At 37.0% G+C, this 19,310-nt stretch overlaps 1 protein-coding gene across 5 annotated transcripts in view; it reads left to right on the top strand.

Annotated features, from left to right (window-relative positions):
• KCNIP4 (potassium voltage-gated channel interacting protein 4) overlaps positions 1-18,293 on the top strand; it is a 1,193,829-nt gene extending 1,175,536 nt beyond the window's left edge. For 4 of the 5 annotated variants that reach the window (XM_047719007.1, XM_047719003.1, XM_047719006.1 and 1 more), the window contains 4 exons: positions 12,477-12,584; positions 14,464-14,568; positions 15,212-15,274; positions 16,797-18,292. In XM_047719007.1, the coding sequence (XP_047574963.1) occupies positions 12,477-12,584; positions 14,464-14,568; positions 15,212-15,274; positions 16,797-16,844 (324 nt within the window). In that variant the 3' untranslated portion in view covers positions 16,845-18,292. Of the gene's footprint in view, positions 1-12,476; positions 12,585-14,463; positions 14,569-15,211; positions 15,275-16,796 lie in introns of all 5 variants that reach the window. The other variant, XM_047719004.1, reaches the window with a different exon arrangement.
• The last annotated feature ends 1,017 nt before the right edge of the window (positions 18,294-19,310 follow it).

Raw genomic sequence — 19,310 nt, 5'->3', positions numbered from 1 at the left:
CACAGCCTTGCAGATTTAGACAGGTAATACCCTGCGTATACTATTCCATATTATTTAATATCTCTGGTATTGCCTGCAGCATGCGATAATCAAATGTGTAATATTCGTGCAGTGAAATATGACAAATGGTAAACATGGCAGGGACTGCTACTGATGACCGATGTCCAGGTGCTCTACTTGGTGATCTCACAAATAGGCCATAATCACAGCCTCTCAGGCAGTTAGGTGGATCCATGACTGAGATTTTACCAATGAGGTAATGGTAAATGAGTGGAATGACCCCATCTCCTTCCTCTCTCTTCCTATCTGTGGGGACCAAGTGCTCACGTATTTCAGTTGGCCCTGCAACAAAGTAGAAGGAGCCTAGATCTCTGAATGACTGCAAGGAACAGAGCACTCTCCCCATCTCACTGTGTGTGAATGACAAGTAAGCTTAAATGGTATCGAGCCACTAAGATTTAGAAGTATTGGTATAGTTGTTTGTGCCCTCTGATTAATACGATATAAACAGATCAGATGATATAACTCATACATAGACTGGTAGATGACAGATAGATAATTAGAAATACATCAGAAATAGTTTTATGTCAGTTCACTTCAAGTATTGGCACCAATGAGTTTCACACTAAAGTTTACAAACCAGGATCGAACCCCAGGTCTGTCTAAGCCTCTAACTCCTATGCTTTTAACCAGAGGTCATTGAACTTCTCTAAACAGAACCAAATATAAGTATTTTGGCTTTGGAGGCCATACAGTCTCTATTGTACCTACTCAATCCTGCTGTGGTAGCCACAAACATACCCAAAGTATGTGAGCATCCCTGTGTTCCAATAAAATTTTGTCTACAAAACAATATGTGCCGTATTTGATCCCTCAGGACATAGTTTTCCAAATCCCATTCTTAACCATTTCAGTAGACTGCCTCCTTCTGAGGACCTGAGCCACAATGTTTGTTAAATGACATTTAAAATGGCATTCTATGATCTGATTACTGAATACTATCACCAACATTCACAATCCACATTCAGACCATTCCATCCACAAAAATCACTGATCACTGACATGATTGTTGGTTACACGATCAACTCTGAATTTTACCACCATTTCAACAATTACCATCTGCCAAACATTATCACCATCAGGGTAACACATACCTCTGAGCAGGTCCCAAATTGAAAGTTTACTTAAATTATTGAGGCTGACTTAAAATAATGTTTTCTTTGGAACAGTTCTGGAATAGCTATACCTGCTTCCTACAGGTGACTGATGATTTGACATCAGAGCTACAGTTCAAAGCTTCAAGAAAACACCATTCACTGACAATCCAATTCTTACTGAATAAAATGTGAGTGGCACTGCCTGGAGACATTCTAAACCTAAAAAGTAATCTCTTTGTAATTCATAGTGATGAGAAAATAATGTTTTCCTGCCAAATATCATTTATGGTTATGAGAAAACTTTCTTTCTAGGGATGAGTCAAATTAAATAGCTATTTTCAGGGCCCCTGGTGGCTCAGTTGGTTGAACACCTGACTCTTGATTCAGCTGAAGTCATGATCTCAGCCTCTTGAGATCAAGCCCCACATCAGAGTCTGCTTATCCTTTTCCTTCCCCTATCCCACTGCTTGTATACTCTCTCTCTCAAAATAAATAAAATCTTTTAAAAATAAGTAGATATCTATTTTCTTTTGAGATGTCAAACATCAGTGGGAATTATTTAGGCAATGTTACCAGTAGTATAAAAATTCTGATTTTATCACATTTATTAATCATTAGGGTTTATCTTTCTCATATCTCTCAACACATACACACACACTTATACAACCTGTACACATAATTCTGTTTTTCTTGTCTAGTGCCCATTCAAAGGAACTATTGGAAGGAAAGTGAAAGGTAGGTTCAGAAGTCTTCTCATTTCATTTATACATTTAACAAATACCTACTGAGCATGACTACACGCCAAATACTCTTTACAGTGCTGGTTGGGGACATAACAGTGAACAAATACACAAATCTTTGTCTTCGCGGAGCATATATTCTCGCATTTTCATATAATCCAACTGTTTCAGAGTTTGGTCAGTTGCCCTAGGCCCCATCCATACCTTTTTGTTGATTCCCAGGAAATAGGACCAGGCCACATGAGTCCTGGTTTTTGCTTGTCGTCCATCATTCTGGCCTACTCCTTCCCTGTAGTCTTGCCTCGTCTTGCCATGGGGGTACCCAGCTCCTCCTGCATTCGCTTACCACTTCCTGTTGGCCCCAAGGACATATCTTTTAAATCCTTCACGGCATAAGCTATAATATAGGGTAACAGATTATTACAGGACAGACAAGAAAAGCCTACAATAAATATCTTTCTCTGACAGACCACAGGTCAGATTCTTTTTTTTTTAAATTCATTTTTTTAAATAAAAGTGGTTTTTCTTTTTAATTTTAGACCAGGTTTACTTTCACAGAAAAATTTCAAAGGTAGTACAGACTGTTCTCATATACCTCACATCCAGTTTCCCTATTATTAATATCATACATTAAAATGGAATACTTGCTATGTAATGAACTAATATTGATGCATTATTCACTAAGGTCCATGCTTTCTTCAGATTATCTTAGTTGTTACCTAGTGTCCTTTCTTTGTCCCACCATCCTATGTAGGATACCATATTAAATTTAGTCAGTAGGTCTCCTTAGGCTCCTCTCAGATGTGCAGTTCTTCAGATATTCCTTGTTTGTGATGACCCTGTCAATTTTGAGGAGTATGGATCAGATGTTTTGTACATATTTGCTTGATTTTTTTCCCTCATAATTAGCCCAGGGATATATGTTCTGGGGAGAAAGGCCAAAGAATTAAAGTTCCATTAAAAGTACCTTTTATCAACAAGAAGTATGGCTGTTGACTTATACCTTGGTCACTTATTAGAAGTAGGGTTGGTCATTCCTCTCTGTAAAGCTACTCTTTTTTCCCTCTTTCCAAATAATACTCTTTGGAAGAAAGTTATTATGCACAGCCCATACTTTAGGATGGGGGAGTTACATTCCACCTTCTTGAGAGTAGAATATAATTTACGTAATTTACTTGGAATTCTTCTGCCTGGGATATTTGTCTCTTCTCCATTTGTGGATATTTTCAATAAGACATTTATATCAGTATGGACTAATGGATATTTATTTTTTCTTTTGAATTATAATCCAATAAACCTCTATTTATTTTGTTGCTGAAATTGTTACAGCTTGGCAACTGGGAGCTTTTTAAGTCGACTGCTGTGTTCCTTCAACATACTCCTATCATTGTGCTTGTTTCTTCTCTTTTGTTGTGTTTTTTCATCACACTCTTAATTTCTGGCACTACAAGATGCTCCAGGCTCATCTTACATCTTCCCTGCCCCAGGCCTGAATTAGTCTCCAACATTAACATCCAGCCTCTAGGGAAGCTCCAGAAATCTCTTCTCCTCTAAAAAAACACATGCTTGTCAGTCAGACACAGGATTCAAATCTAGATTCTACCACTTCTAGCTCTGATGCCTGGGGCAGGTTTCTCATTCTCTATGTGCTTGAATTTCTTAAATGTAAACTGGAAATAATCATGATACCTCATAAAATTGTTGTATGATTAAATGATGGGTTTAAAGACTCTTGAAAATTGCATGGCACATAGAAAATGCTTAGTTAATATTGGTGACACTGGTTAACATTCCATCAGTCTCAGAGAGCTGATCTCTGTCAGCCTCACTGTTGCTGGACATGTAACTCTTGGGCTTCTTAGCTGATCTTCTTAAAGCTTTCAGAGTCACACATATATTTGCATACTGACACACTTGTAGTTAAGAAGCTAGGGCTATTTTCTAATTCATTTATGAAGTAATTTTATAGCAAGAATTATGAATTCCTGGCATTCCTAATATTCTACAAGTGTTATGAGGAAGAAAATGAACTGCAAATCACTCTGAGTTACTATTACACGTCACCCCACAATTATGTCCTACAGTAGCAAGAAAAGAGGTATGGCCTGCGTTCATTTCATACTGTTCTGTATAGCCACAGCCCATTGCTTCAATTCTAGTCAAAATGAGGCCTGGGCTTTGAGTCCAGAGGTCTGGGTTTGATTTTTAGCTCCCTCCTCACTGATTTGTGCCTTGGCTTGGTCACTTGATTTCTCGAGCACCTCTTTATAATATAAAGACAGCAATACCTACTCCCTATGGGTGCATGAGGCCGACATCAAATAACACGCAGAAATTGCCTAACACATGCCCCACAAACATCCAGAAACTGTAGTCATTATTACTATGAAATTTCAGTGTTCCCAGGACCTAGGATTTCTACTCCTTTCCTAGGTAAATAGGTCAAAATGATGGGAAACAGAGAACAATGTTTACACAGCATCACTTATAATAAAGAAAACAATTTTAATTCACTTACATAGCCACCAATAGGAAGTATGGTTAAGTAAATTACAATATATCCATATGACAAAGCAGTGTTTCAAACTCTAATTACAATCATTAGTAGGAGGTAAAATTAATTTAGAGATTAATGACAAGAATGGGTGAGTCTGGGGGTGGGTACTAAGGAGGGCACGCATTTCATGGAGCACTGGGTGTGGTACATAAACAATGAATCTTGGAACACTGAAAAAATAAAATAAAATTTTAAAAAAAAGAATGTTTAGGGGCGCCTGGGTGGCTCAGTGGGTTAAAGCCTCTGCCTTCAGCTCAGGTCATGATCCCTGGGTCCTGGGATCGAGCCCCGCATCGGGCTCTCTGCTCAGCAGGGAACCTGCTTCCTCCTCTCTCTCTGCCTGCCTCTCTGCCTACTTGTGATCTCTCTGTCAAATAAATAAATAAAATCTTAAAAAAAAGAATGTTTAAAAAATTAATAGAAGAGAAATAATGACTTTCCGGTGTATATTTGTGTATGTGTGTGTGTGTGTGTGTGTATGTTCTAGATTACCATTTAAAATATAATTATTGTGGTTTGGGATCCAAAATGCTCAAAAACCACTGTGATAGTATCATTAGATTAAACCACATGAAGTTACTATTCTTAACAAATATAAAAAAAAATCAGCAATTTGGCTCAGTTGGTTGAGCATCTGACTCTTGATCTCAGCTCAGGTTTTGAATCTCAGGATTATGACTTGAAGCCCCACATTGGGCTCCATGCTAGGAGTGGAACCCACTTAAAAAAAAAAAAAATCAGCAGGGGCGCCTGGGTGGCTCAGTGGGTTAAGCCGCTGCCTTCGGCTCAGGTCATGATCCCAGGGTCCTGGGATCGAGTCCCGCGTCAGGCTCGCTGCTCAGCAGGAAGCCTGCTTCCCTTCCTCTCTCTCTGCCTGCCTCTCTGCCTACTTGTTATCTCTCTCTGTCAAATAAATAAATAAAATCTTTAAAAAAAAATCAGCAATATCGTAAGGTTCAACCTAATATGTAGTAATTTAAGTGATGTCACAATGACTTTTCAGTGAAGTGGGAAAATGCTTGTTATTTTAAGTGAAATATACATTATTATACATACATATATGACCTTTACTATAAATATAGTATGCTTAAAAATTGGTAAGATTTCATTTTGCATAAGTGATAGGATTACGTGTGATTGCAATTTCTTCAGTATTGCTTTCTGTAATTTTTTATGTAAATCAAGCATATTTATATATACATTTATATATCATTTTTGTTTAAAAATTTATTAACGTTTAATGGCCTCTGGAGCCAAAGACATTTCCTCTAACTTAACATGCCTATCATCACCTTTTAAGACACTAAATCACCTAAATAGACCATATTATAGATCAAATGAGCTAAGTATATTATCCCTCCTGCATGATAAAATCAGGCCACAAATCTTAGAAAATTTCCTTATTATTTTTTAGACATATTAATACCTGATGCAATCTTCAGGTACTATCTGAAATTGTGTCTTTCAAATACTTTAAAAAGGAGGCTCAACTACTGTGGAAGTTTAACTCTAATCAGGGAGGTCATACCAGAGAAAATGAACCACCTTTAAAAATTTCATAAAAATACATAAGAATAAAGTAAGAAATATACCAAACACATGCATGATTTTTCATACCGAATCTGTCACTGACTGGCAAATTAACCTTTCTTACCATTGGTAAGTCACTTAATGTTGTTTTCCCAACTATAAACAGCACTGCTTGTGGCAAACATCCCCAAGAACATGATTGTAAGCCATGATATTCTGAGTGACAGGTAGGGAAGCAGGTTGTTGGTTTGCAACCTCAGTAGTTCCTCTGGTGAAATTCCAAACTGGCCCCCTACACACAGGGAGCAAGGAGAGACTGAAGGAAGAGGCGGACCACTCCAGAGTGGTAGGTAACAGGTGTAATCAGTAAGGGAACTTACCTATGAGGCTTGTCTTGGGCAACCGCAAGACAAGTAAATCTCTGTACTGCCCACAAGAATCTTAAAAAATGTAATGGAGGCCTTAATGGGATTCAGTCACATATCAGTCTAGGTGGTCTCAGCAAGACCTTACTTCCTCAAGGCTACATCCTTGAAGTGATTCCTTGTCCAGACATGGTGTGCAGATCATACATTCTAAGGACAGGGGAGGGTTAAGAGCCTCAGATTGCCTGGGTCAGCTTGTGGGTCAGCCAGTGGTCATGTCCTTTTGATGAACTCCTCTGACAGAGGAAGACTAATGTTCCTGTCATAGCAACCAGAACTAAGGCACTAAGCAAAAATCTGATAGATACCTACAAGGTCACAACCGATCAAGGATGGGATATTATAAAGTCAAATCTTTATGCCTTCTTCTTTTGCTTTGATCATAAGAGAATGAAAACCAGAATTCAGTACCCATCATTTTTGTGCATTAGGGAACACATGCAACCTTCTTTCACAGATAAAAGGTAATTATGCAAAGTACTCTGAGAGGGTTTTTTTGTTTGAGTGTTTTTTAGCCTTGTGACTCCTGTTTGATAGATTTCAGTTACCATTCAGAAAAGTGTGGAGCAAAAACCACATAAGATACACTGAGTTTCTCATTTTCCTTTACCACAAGTAAGGAATCACTCTTCTTTTGAAGTAACTGTTTATTGATATCATCCTGCAAGATGGTATATTACAAGGTAGAGGGGTACCCAAGGTCCGTAGCTATCTTTTAATGGAAGTAGTTTTGGGATACATAGTACTTAAGGTGTAAATCAGCTGTCAGCTTGTAAATCAGGATATTTTTGTTTGCAAATAATAGAAAATCACACACTAACAAAAACAATATGATGACTTTATTGGCTTACAGAAAGAAAAAGTCCAGAGATATGGATGGCTACAACTAAGGGTGAGCTCTCCCATGGTCACAAAAATGATGCCAGCAGCAATTTGTCTCCAAGCTCAACTATTCATGCTGAGCAGACGTGGACTGGGTTTGGTTGTATGCCAACCACAGAGCCAAATGCCTTGACCAAAGGGATAATATGTACCTCTTGATTTGCTCTTGTCACAGCTCTATCACTAGAGCCAGAGGTGGAGAGTACTTCTGCAGAACTGGATGAAGCACCAAATGGAAATTAGTGAGAGCTTAGTAGGAAGGCAATCAATAAAAGTCCACATGTGGCTTTAAAAGTTACTCTGATCTGCTGTTTGGTGATAGGACCAATGCCACTGATGATTTCTGTAGTCCAGTGGTTCTCAAAGTGTGATTCCTGGACCAACAGTATCAGTATCCCCTTGGAATTTGCTAGAAATATATATTCTTACACCCCGACCTAGACCTAATGAATCAGAATCCTAAGGGTGGGACCCAGGAATCTGCGTTCTAGCAAGCCCTCCAGGGGATCATGTGGCAAGCTAAGTTTTGAGAACCAATGCTCTAAGCATGTCTTCAAAGACCTTGTATCCAGCCCCCCTTTTCAGTTAAGAGCGTATGACTATTACTTTGTGATTTGAAGCAAGAGATAAGGTTTATATTGATAACCATCAACCTCATTCGGCCTTTTAAAACTGTCCAGCAATCTTTCTCTGACAAGCCTACCTTCCCATACTCGGCAGTGACTACTTCGTAGCTTCTAAAAAGCACAGCTTATAGTTTGCCAGTTGTACATTGCACCTTAATTCTTGATTACAGTGTGTTATATATTTCAGGTTTATATATAACAACTTTCCAGGAGATAGCACAGATTATTTTGAGGGATATCCATCCTTGGGTAATTTGCACAAGTCACCTGATTATCTAGTACCATGGCTGCCTACTTCTTTCCTTTAACCTTTGATTCTTGCCCTCTCTGCCACACCCTTCACTCCCAAGCAGATGACACCCATTGAAGCTGCCAGGTGGGGACTGACTCACTTATCTTCCCACTTTTATCAGCTGCTGGCATCCACAGCCTGTTCTCCTGTTTCCGTGTTAACTGAAGAAATGCACCACCTCCTTCCTCAGCTCAGACCCTCTACCTGCAGTTGGATCCCTCCCACCTTCTCAGAACAATAAGCTCCTCTCTTGCACTACCTCCCTCCCTCTCTCACACACACACACTTTAGTATAATCTTCTCTTCATAGATTGCTCCCTCCAGTAATCAAAGTGTTCATCTTCAAAAATCTCTCCTGTGATCCCATATTTCTCTTCAGATGTAGCCATCTCTATATCATCGTGGCCAGCCAGCAGTTATGAGTTTGCTACCTAGTCTCCATCACTGTTTGCTTCTTCTACTGCATGGAAAGTTCTCCCATCAGTCACTGCTGACCTCCATATTGCTGATCTAATGAACACTTTTCATTCCCCAGCAGCATCTTGTATCACCATGAACCACCCTTTTCTAGGAAAATGACCTTTCATACTTCCCTAGCAACTTATTTTCAAGATCCCTTGCCAGCTTCCTTTCTCTCTGCCTACCAAATTCTACAATTCTTTGTGGCCTTCTCTTGAGTTCTCTTTTTCTCTCACTTTACATTTTTCCCTGAATAAAGATGGGAAGTAGGTTATGGTTATCTGGTTGTCACAGCAGGATTTGTCGAAAACATGACTTTTTCCCTATTGCATGTTCTTGGCACCCTCGTTGAAAATCAATGGTCACAGATGTTAAAATTTCCACATTCTCGAAATTATTGCACGGGTCTCTATGTCTATTTTCTTATGCCAGTGTAGCACTGAAGATTTGTAGTGAGTTTCAAAAGTGGAGTTTGAGCTCTCTAATATTGTTTTTCTTTCCCATATTGTTTTGGCTATTTGGGGTCCTTTGCAATTCCATATGAATTTGTAGATCAGCTTTTCCATTTCTGCAAGAAAGTCAGCCAGTGGTTATTCTTGATAAATTTTTTTAATAAAATGAGAACTGTATACCTTCTTAGCATAATTAAAGTCACTCTCATGCTTAAAGTAGAAACACTAGAAACAGTCTTATTAAATTCAATAACAAAATAAGGATAGCTATTATTATTATAATATTGTCTCGTATATATTATTCACTACAGTTAGAAAAAAAGAAAGTAATTAAAATTATAAAAATTAGAAAGAGTAGGTAAAATTAACTCCATTTGCAGCTAATATGATTGCATCCATGAAAAACCCAGGAAACTCGATGGAAAAACTATAATAAACAGCAGAAACACTTAGTTGGCAGCATACACAATTATACAGAAGTCATAGCTTTTGTATATCCAAACAAAACCGAAAGCATCTACATCCTAATTTCTGGAACTTGTGAATATGTTACCTTACATGGTAGAAGGAGCTTTGCAGGTGTGATTAAGGATCTTGAGATGGGGAGATCATCCTGGATTACCTAAGTGGGTCTAATGTAATCACAGGGGTCCTTGTAAGAGGGAACAGGAAGATCAGACTGAGAAAGATATGACAATGGGAACAGAGACTAAAATGATGTGCTCCGGAGATGGAGAAAGGGATCATAAGCCAAACAACGCAAGTGGTCTCTAAAAGCTAAAAAAAAAAAAAAAAAAAAGACAAGAGAGCAAACTCTCCCTCTATATCCCCAGTGCTCTCCCATTTCGATCCAGCCCAGTGAAATCCATTTCAGACTTCTCCCCTGCAGAACTATAAGATAATAAACATGTATTATTTTGAGTCACTAAAGTTGTAGTAATTTGTTACAGCAGCAGAACACTGATAGGTTCAGTGACAAAAATGACTTGCACAACGGCAAGGTCTCTCATAGTCTTGATTAGGAAGACTCAACAGCATGCAGTTGTCAATTCTACCAAAGTTGATCTGTAAATTTACCTCAAATCCTATAAAGACCCCAGCAGGTTATTCAAAATTCATGTGGAATATTAAAGCAAGAAAAAAAATAGAGAAAAAAAGCTGAAAAAGAAGATCAACCAGGAGGAAACAGCTGTTAAAATTACTAAAATGTTTTCATAATTGAACCAATGTAATAGAGGTAATAAACAGATTTACTAATGAAATAAAATAGAAACTTCAGAAATATAGACAAATACATAAAAGATTTAAGGATATGATAAATCTTAATCTCAAATCAGTAGTTAATAATAATGTGAAACCAGACAACTCTCTAAAAACAGTGGATAAATTCCAAGCAGAATAAGGATTTGAACGTTAAAATGGTAAACTTCAGAAGTAGTTGGAAGAAGTATGGGAATACCTGTCTATAACTTCAAATGGGGAAGACCTTTTCAATATGACATAAACCAAGACATATATTAAAAGACTGACAAATATAAAAAAAAAAAAAAAAAACCCTACCTTGCAAAAATAAATATAAGAAAAATCAAACTAGGAAACAACACTTGAACATATATCTCAGACAAGGGATAATTTCACTAATATGTGAAGAGTTTCTTTAAATTGAGACATTTGAAAAAAATATATTCAAATTTATTTGGGATACAAATGTAAGTAATCTGAGAAATAGTTTTCCATAAAATTGAAAAACACTGAAGTTTGATACTAAATAGTATTGACAAGCTATAATATTCTTATACCTAAAAGTACTGTCATATAGATTTTGAGAGGGGAATTGGGGTACAATTTGGAAGTAATTTTAAAATTTACAAACAGATGTTCAAATGCTTTAACCCAGAAATCTCACATCTAAGCATTTATTCTACAGATATTTTTGCTCAAGTATGACTTATGTACATATAAGGTCACTCTTTGTAAAATTGTTTTAAATAAAATTGGAAATCTTTCAATTCTTACCAGTGGAAGAGTGGTTAAATAAACTATGATACATTCATATGTAATTATGCAACTGTGAAAAAGACTGAATTATTCCTAAGATTGTTAAGGGTTGGGGGCAGGGAAAAAAGGTACAGAACAGCCTGTCAGACTACTTGTGTGAAGGGATGTGGAATACATATAAATAAATATGCCTCATACTTACATATGCACAAAAACTCCTTGGAAGTAATCCAGGAAGCTACTAATGCAAGCTGCCCAAGGAGAAAGAAAAAGGGTAGCTGGCGTCCAGGAATGGAAAATTTTTCACCAAACCTCTTACATATTGTTAAATTTTGAACTATGTGTATGTTACCTACATTACAATGTTTAAAAAAAAAATCATTAAAATTAAGAAACTGGGACAGGAAAACAACTATAAGATGATAGAATATAGAAATGTAGAGAGAAAATGCAAATTCACCCAGAAGGCCACTGCTACCTGCCCCTTGGGCTCTTCCATTCTCATCTACCAGTGGATTATTAGATCTGTGTAAGCTCAGAATCACCACTCTGTGATGGTAGCTCTGCTCCACATGACAACAAATATATAGGAATTTGAACAAGTTCAAGCAAACCAGCCTAACCATGATACTGGCTAAGGGCTTCGTTTACTTGGTAAACACATAACCAATGCCTTTGCTAGACTTTGTTATAGCTTAACTATTTGAATCCTCACAAAAACTTTAAGAAGTAGTTATTATAATCCCCATTCTACAGATATGCAAACTGAGGCAAAGGGAGGTTAAATGGTCAGAGGACACAAAGCTATCAAGCAACATAAGTGGAATTTGAGGTCAGGCAGTCTGGCTTCCAGCTCCATGCTCTTGACCACTGCCCTCGTGTGTGTTATAACTTGATTTCTAAGTAACAGTTGAAGTTGACCCATATCTTAAAGACAGACCAGCAGATCTTTTTTCATGGGAAATAAGCTATGTATGTGCTTGTATTTCATAATGTACAGTGTTCTCAGATTCTTTTCCGTAAAAGAAATTGTTTGCAGTTGTGATAGAAAACCAGTACCACTTAGAGCATGCATCTTGCTGCTTGGGTGTCTGTCCTCATAACATTTCCAGTTTCACAGGTGATTTAAATCACAGTTCCCAAATCAAAGATGAGAACGTTAAAGCTAAGGAGTGGTTTATGCCCATGGAGAACTCTAAGAAACGGAAGACCAAGAACACATTATCTTGCTAAATAATGGTTAAAAAATCCAGAGGGCTGTAACCCTTGCCTCCATCATTTGAGAAAGACTTTCATCATAGTCAGTGTTTCTTTTTTTAAGAAATGTCATATCAAATTATGCTTTTATGTGTTTTTAGGATTTCATCAAGGGTCTTTCCATTTTGCTCCGGGGGACAGTTCAAGAAAAACTCAACTGGGCATTTAATTTGTATGACATAAATAAAGATGGCTACATCACTAAAGAAGTAAGAAATGCCACACCAACACAACTCTCCTTTGGACTGTTTCCATTTTTCTTTTCTAACTTTATACGTTAAACAATTGAAATTATTAATTTGAAAATTGTGTTTTTAGGAACTCCGAAGTATTTTACATGGTGATGGTGGTGAAACACTCTCATGAAGAACTTGCGATGATAGGAATAGTTTATGGTGCCTATATCTTCAAAGTAAATATAAAACACATAAGGGCTGTATTCCTGCTTCCTAATGGCATTCAAATAAACATTGTAAATTGGATAAAGGCTGTGGTTGGAATCAGGAAGAAAATGTATACATACCATGCTGTGGCCTTTTTTCTCCCAATATAACATGGAAACAGATACAATTTTAAAATTACCGAGACTGCAATTACCTGTATTGTGTAGAACTTAACCTGAAGGGAGTGGTGGGGCCCCCAAACACTATCAGCCAGGCTATCCAAGAAAAAAGGCCCACAGGCCAAATTAAGAAACTCCTATCAATGGTTTATTAAACTAGTATAAAACACAGTGAGAAGGGAAAAGGGATGAGGTAAGTTAACAAATTTAGGATAGGGTCCAAATGAGGTTGAAAGACATTACATGAATCCTGGGGGATGCTCAATGTTCCTAACGTCCCTTCTCACTGACTCACTTGCTTTTCCTGAAGTTGATTTGAGCATGAGGCCCCTCAAACAAAAGGGACCCTGAGTCAATGACCTGACCTTACTGAGAGAGACACAGGGACAAGTGTATCTGACCACAGGTAGAGTGAGACAGTTAGCCTGATTGAAGGCCATAGGTTTTGTGTTTTTTGAGCAGGAGATACATGGGGCCAGAATATTTCTCACCAACAGATTTCTGAAGTAAGACCTCATGAATATTAAGTGCTTCTGCATATTGAGCATATCCTGAACAGCTAGTGCCTCTTGTAACTGGTGTACAGTAATACAGTAATTATTTAGTAGCTGGATGTCTTGGAAATATTAGGTACCTCTTGGCCCTTTGATCCCTTTATATCTCATGTTTAACACAAACATGCTGATCTTACATGTAACACATCTCATGAATTCTGCTTAAGTCAGACAAAATTCTTGCTACTTATCTAAACTCAAAACATCTTAAAATGTTTTATCTATGAGGTATAAATTATAAACTACTTTATCATTATAACAATTGAATACTCTAAAAAGTAAATGTAATATTACATCTGTATTACCAATTTAATCTAGACTTTTATATGGAAATTTCAATATGAAGGAAACACATGTGAAACAATAAACCTGCATGTCTGAGTAATTAGATATTATTTTTTACCAAGATTGGAAATGACAAGGCAAAAGCTAGATTTTATTTTAATTAAAAAATTAATGAAATTTCAAGGGATTTCCCAGAGTCATACATACTATTTTGACTAAACTACATGTGTAATTTCTTAATTTAAAGCCATAGTAGGAAAAAACAAGGAAAATCCTAATAAGCTTTGAAACCTATCAGTTAGTTTAGCATAATGCTCATCATACGGAGTTCATTCTCAGTAAAAGGAAACTGATAATCAACATATAAGATAATATAATATGTAACTCAATAAAACAAGGTAAGTCTATAGGAAGTCTATGGAAATCTAAACATTAAAACAGAACATTCCTTTCCTGATCATCTTGGATATGTAAGAATTTACTTCATTTTGGAATCAAGATCAGAATTAATTCTTACATTCTGACCCTGCTGCTCTTAAGGCACGAAACTGTTGGCTTTTCCTCTGGAACAACCAAAAGGCACTTAATGGGGGAAAAAAAAAATTCAAAACAGAATAGGAATAATCTGTCAGAGTGGTTTCTTCATTCAGTGCAAGCAGCCTCATGTGAGCACCTTTTACTTTTCAGGAAATGCTTGATATAATGAAAGCAATATACGATATGATGGGTAAATGCACATATCCTGTCCTCAAGGAAGATGCTCCTAGACAACATGTCGAAACATTTTTCCAGGTAGGGTTGCAAGTAGAAGTCAGAGACGGAGTGAAAAAGAGTAAATGTCCTAATGCTTGCAAAGTATCACAATAATTCAAAAGAATGCAAAAGAAAAAAAAAAAACTCTTATTGAAAGGGATAAAACAATAGAATATTAACCATCATTCTAATTTCGTAATTTTGGTTTTCAATTTATTAGAATACTGATAACTACAGTTATTGAACATTCACTATATCCTAAACAGAACACTAAAAAATTGCTATTTTGCATGTTTTTAATGTTTGTTTTCAATAAATTCTCAAAAGAATCCTTATGGTTATAAATCCTTTTTAGTCTCAATTTATAGATGAGAAAACCAAGGCTCTGAAAGTGTCCACAAACTGCCTGAACTGTCCTAGCTAGTGGGCCAGATTTTCTCGAGGGCAGCAATTCTAGTGGTCGGCCACATTGTACTGGAAAGGGAACAGGCTAACAGCAGTTGCCCATAGGATTCTTATCACTAAGAAAGGACTAGCTCATGCTCTGAAGCAGTTCTTCCCTATGAAAAGAGGCTGATGGACTCTTCAACAGCTTCAGCTGTGAGGGTATCGAGGGAGGTTATCAAGGGAGGGTATCAAGGGAGAAGTCTGAACAGTTTTTTGTTCTTTTCTTCCGGAACAGAAAATGGACAAAAATAAAGATGGAGTTGTTACCATAGATGAGTTCATTGAAAGTTGCCAAAAAGTAAGTAATCCCTTTTGCTTTCATAATAGCCAGACTAAGTAGAGTCAGCTAGCCACCATGAACGGAGCAAAATACAAAGCTGACCTAACCTTACCACTTGTACACAGCTGAGAGAAGCCCACCACTCTGAAAACCGGCATCAATGGATAATCCAATTAATTCACATTTAAAGAGTGCCTACCCTGAGGAGAGCTATGCAGAAACGCCTAAACATACAAAGTTACACATACACTGCATTTTTCTTTCCTAAATTCTAAATAAATAGCGAGTATTTAACACTGAGGGTTAAAACACATGTGAAATTCGAACTGCTCTTTTTCCACACTGAGCATATAACATATTATCTCCATAGACTGAGAATTCCAGTACAGCAAAGTATACATCACAGGCCAAGTGTACATCCAATTTCTGCGGAAAACATATTGTTTTAATGGATGAGCACCAGAAATGGCTTTTTGGTTGAACCAGTAATGGTCTTCAGTCATAAAAAATAAAGAGTGGAAAATTCAGAGGGGAAATCCAAAGTGGTTTTCCATCATCTGGTGGGAGATCAGTTTTAGCTTATCTATGATTATTTGACTTGATGCATGGGTGGAGCATTAAGAATTACTAAGATTAAGAATTAAGAATAAATACTTTAAAATAAATGTAGAGACAATGAGGTTTGTTGATACTTTAGCTTTTTTTATTTTCAAATTGATACACTTTCCCTTTCTTGGTGTCTGCTTGCTTCCCAACTCATATTTTGACATAGTGGTCTTTAAGAGCATTAAATTGGTGCCATCAGTCTGCTGGGGCTATTCCTTGGCTTCTAGCCCCGGAAGTCAGCACAAGGTCAGCTACTATTTACCATTACTATAAGCAGCTCACCAAGTGCCATTCACAATCTCCAAATGCCCCTAAAATGCCCAGAGTTTATCCCCTGGTTTCTAAGGAATATGCTAAATTGAACACAGCCACTGGCCAAAGGTGGCTCTCAAACAATTCCTTCTCTGGCAATTTTTAAAGGCTCCTAAAGGTCCTACAGATTTAGCCCTAACAGACCTAGAGAGAGAGGTGAAAGGACTATAGACAGGTCTCCCAACCCCCAAACTCCAATCCTGAATGGAGTTGGCTCTTAGCTCACACACAAACCCTGTTTCCTTCTACATGTACAAGTCTCTGTGACTTGGTCTACGATCTACCTGGAATTCCAAAATTTGCTTTTGCTCACTTATTTTTGGTCCTGCCCTCAGCGCCTCTCTAGTGTCCATTCTGGCATTCCAATTTGAGAAATATTCTCTATTAACAGAAGTAAGATTCAAATGAAATATTTAAAGCCTGCAGATTCAACAAAATGTAAAATGGGCTCTCCATACTTATCTCTATGGAAAATGGAAAAGATGGTATTGATATTTGCAAACACTTAGTATTTGAGCTTTTGGCTTAAGCAGTAGTGGGGGAGGCAGTACTTAGAGGCAAAACAGTGTACTTTCCCTTGCAGAGATACTTAATTTAATCCCACTGTGCTTCTCCCTTACAGGATGAAAACATAATGCGCTCCATGCAGCTCTTTGAAAATGTGATTTAACTTGTCAAAAGCATCCTCGATCAAACAGACAAATGTGAATTATTCTACCACACTTAAAGTTGGAGCTACCACTCTTAGCATAGATTGCTCAGCTTTACACTGAGGCATATTATGCAAACAAGCTTTGTTTTAATATAAAGCAATTTCCAAAAGATTTGAGTTTTCCAGTTACAAATCTGCATCCTTTTCATAATGCCACTGAGTTCATGGGATGTTCTAAGTCATTTCATACCCTGTGACTATTCCAAATAGAATCTGGCATATAGTTTTATTGATTCTCTAGCCATGGGATTATTGAGCTTTCACATTATCAGTGATTTTAAAATATCAGTGGTTTCTGCTACTCAACTGGATGTATTCAGCCCCAGGATTTTAAATGGTTTTCTAAAATATTGGCATCTGCATTTAATTTCCAGAAATTAATTTTCATGTTTGTATGCTGTAATTCCATTTATACACTAAGTAAACAAGATTACTATAATTAAAAAACAAACACACAGTCCCAGTTTCTATGGATTTGCTGCCTTCTGTTAAAGATACTCATTTATCTGGCATTTTTTATAACATGAAACAAATTAGTTCATCACCAGATGTCAGCATATGCCTAATAAAGCTTATTTAATAAGCATTTCTTAATTTTTCATAATACATATTATAGCCAAGGCCTATGTGATGTATATAATTTTGGATTTGTCCAGTCCTACAGGTTGACTGTTTTCTACTGTGTCATTAAGTGGAGGTCCCAGAAGGTGTGGAACAAAGCAAAGATGTTCATAGGCATATGCAAAGGGTCAAGATATCTGCCCTCTGGTATATGGTAATACTTAATGCCAAGTAATTCCCAACAGCATTGAAGGCCTATGCCATCCCCTTTCCCTTGACTCCTTCAAGGTACTTTTGTTTTACACGCCATTCAGGGCCAAAGAGACCTGGACTACCCCAATGCCTACAGGGGATAGAGAGAAAGCAGAATTCACTTTGAAACCATCATTGAGTCCATTCTATCCAGAACTACCATACCAAAACTTCACTGAAAATGAAAATAAATGCTAAGCAGTTTACATGGACTGTATTATGATTTTGCTCATCATAGAACTCCAACAATTCAGATTCTTTTTGCTGATCATAAGCCAAAATCGTAAAGTTGCCACAACACTACTAAGGATACAAACACCCTCCCTGTTTTGCAGAACTCTCATAAAGAACAAGAGGCTACAGTAGGAGGAAATCTGCAACTGTTTTTGCAACAATAAATCAGGTATCTATTCTGGTGTAGAGATAGGATGTTGAAAGCTGCCCTGCTATCACCAGTGTAGAAATTAAGAGTAGTACAATACATGTACACTGAAATTTGCCATCGCGTGTTTGTGTAAACTCAATGTGCACATTTTGTATTTCAAAAAAATAAAAGCAAATAAAATGTTTATAACTCTACTGGTCTATGTTATAGGCATTTATTTCAACAAATTTTATAAATACTAAATTAAAAATGTTGTGTTTTTCTTATGGCATTGGAGGACTGTACATATCTTTGCCTTATGGTGGCGCTAAGTACACTGAAGAAGAGTAAAAGCAGGTGCACGTTTTAGCTTAATATGATCTAAGGATGTGACAGGTGAGTAGAGACCCAAGAAGACAATATCCCAGACAGGAGGACCAGGAAGGACAAGAGCTCTGAGGGATGAACAGGCATTTCTGCAATTAGGACTCTTCAGAAATTATTTGTATTCTTTTAAATTCCAGCTGTGAGACTGTATCTGCAACGAGAATTGCAAATTCTCAGCGGTGCTGAGATATAATACGGCTGCTCCCCCAAATAAAAGAGTAACCCTAATCTCCATCCCTCCAAAAGTAAGTCTGCTTTGGATCTGGTGTGGCTACTCATGTCCCTATGGCCTCCCTTCTTTCCCTTAGGATGGAAAGTCTTATTCCTGTTTTCTCTTTTTCACTCTTATTCCTTTCTCTTGTAGAATGATCCAGGGTCAGCTCCTACAATGACATCACTGAGAACTATGCCTATAAAGTAGGTCTTAAAAGACTTTTCAATTAAATTAATTGTTAAACTTAAGCAAACACAACAAAATCACTGGGTACATTTAAGAGTTTTAAGATTTTAATTTCTGAGTATCTTCATGAAATGAGTATCTCCAGTATTTTCAGACTATGGGATACAAAAATATCATTTACTTAAATATAAACAACTCCTAAAGTTTAGATAGTTTTAAAGAGGTGTAATAAATAACATACTTACAAGAGAATTTACACATTTTAAAAAAAGTCTTAAACTAGAATACTCTAGTATGAAATTTTTCCAAGTATCCTACACCATAAAATACATATTTACAGACAATAATTAACAGTGAATTCACAAATGTTTGTCCACTACTCTAAATCTCCATAGCCTTGATAAGTATAAAACCCAAGAAATGACAAAATGTCTAAAAATAAGTACACAGCTACAAACTG

The sequence above is a fragment of the Lutra lutra genome, chromosome 2 (genome assembly GCF_902655055.1).
Source record: "Lutra lutra chromosome 2, mLutLut1.2, whole genome shotgun sequence".
NCBI lineage: Eukaryota > Metazoa > Chordata > Mammalia > Carnivora > Mustelidae > Lutra > Lutra lutra.
The sequence above is the reverse complement of the archived record's forward strand: the minus strand, read 5'-3'. Positions and strand labels throughout refer to the sequence as shown.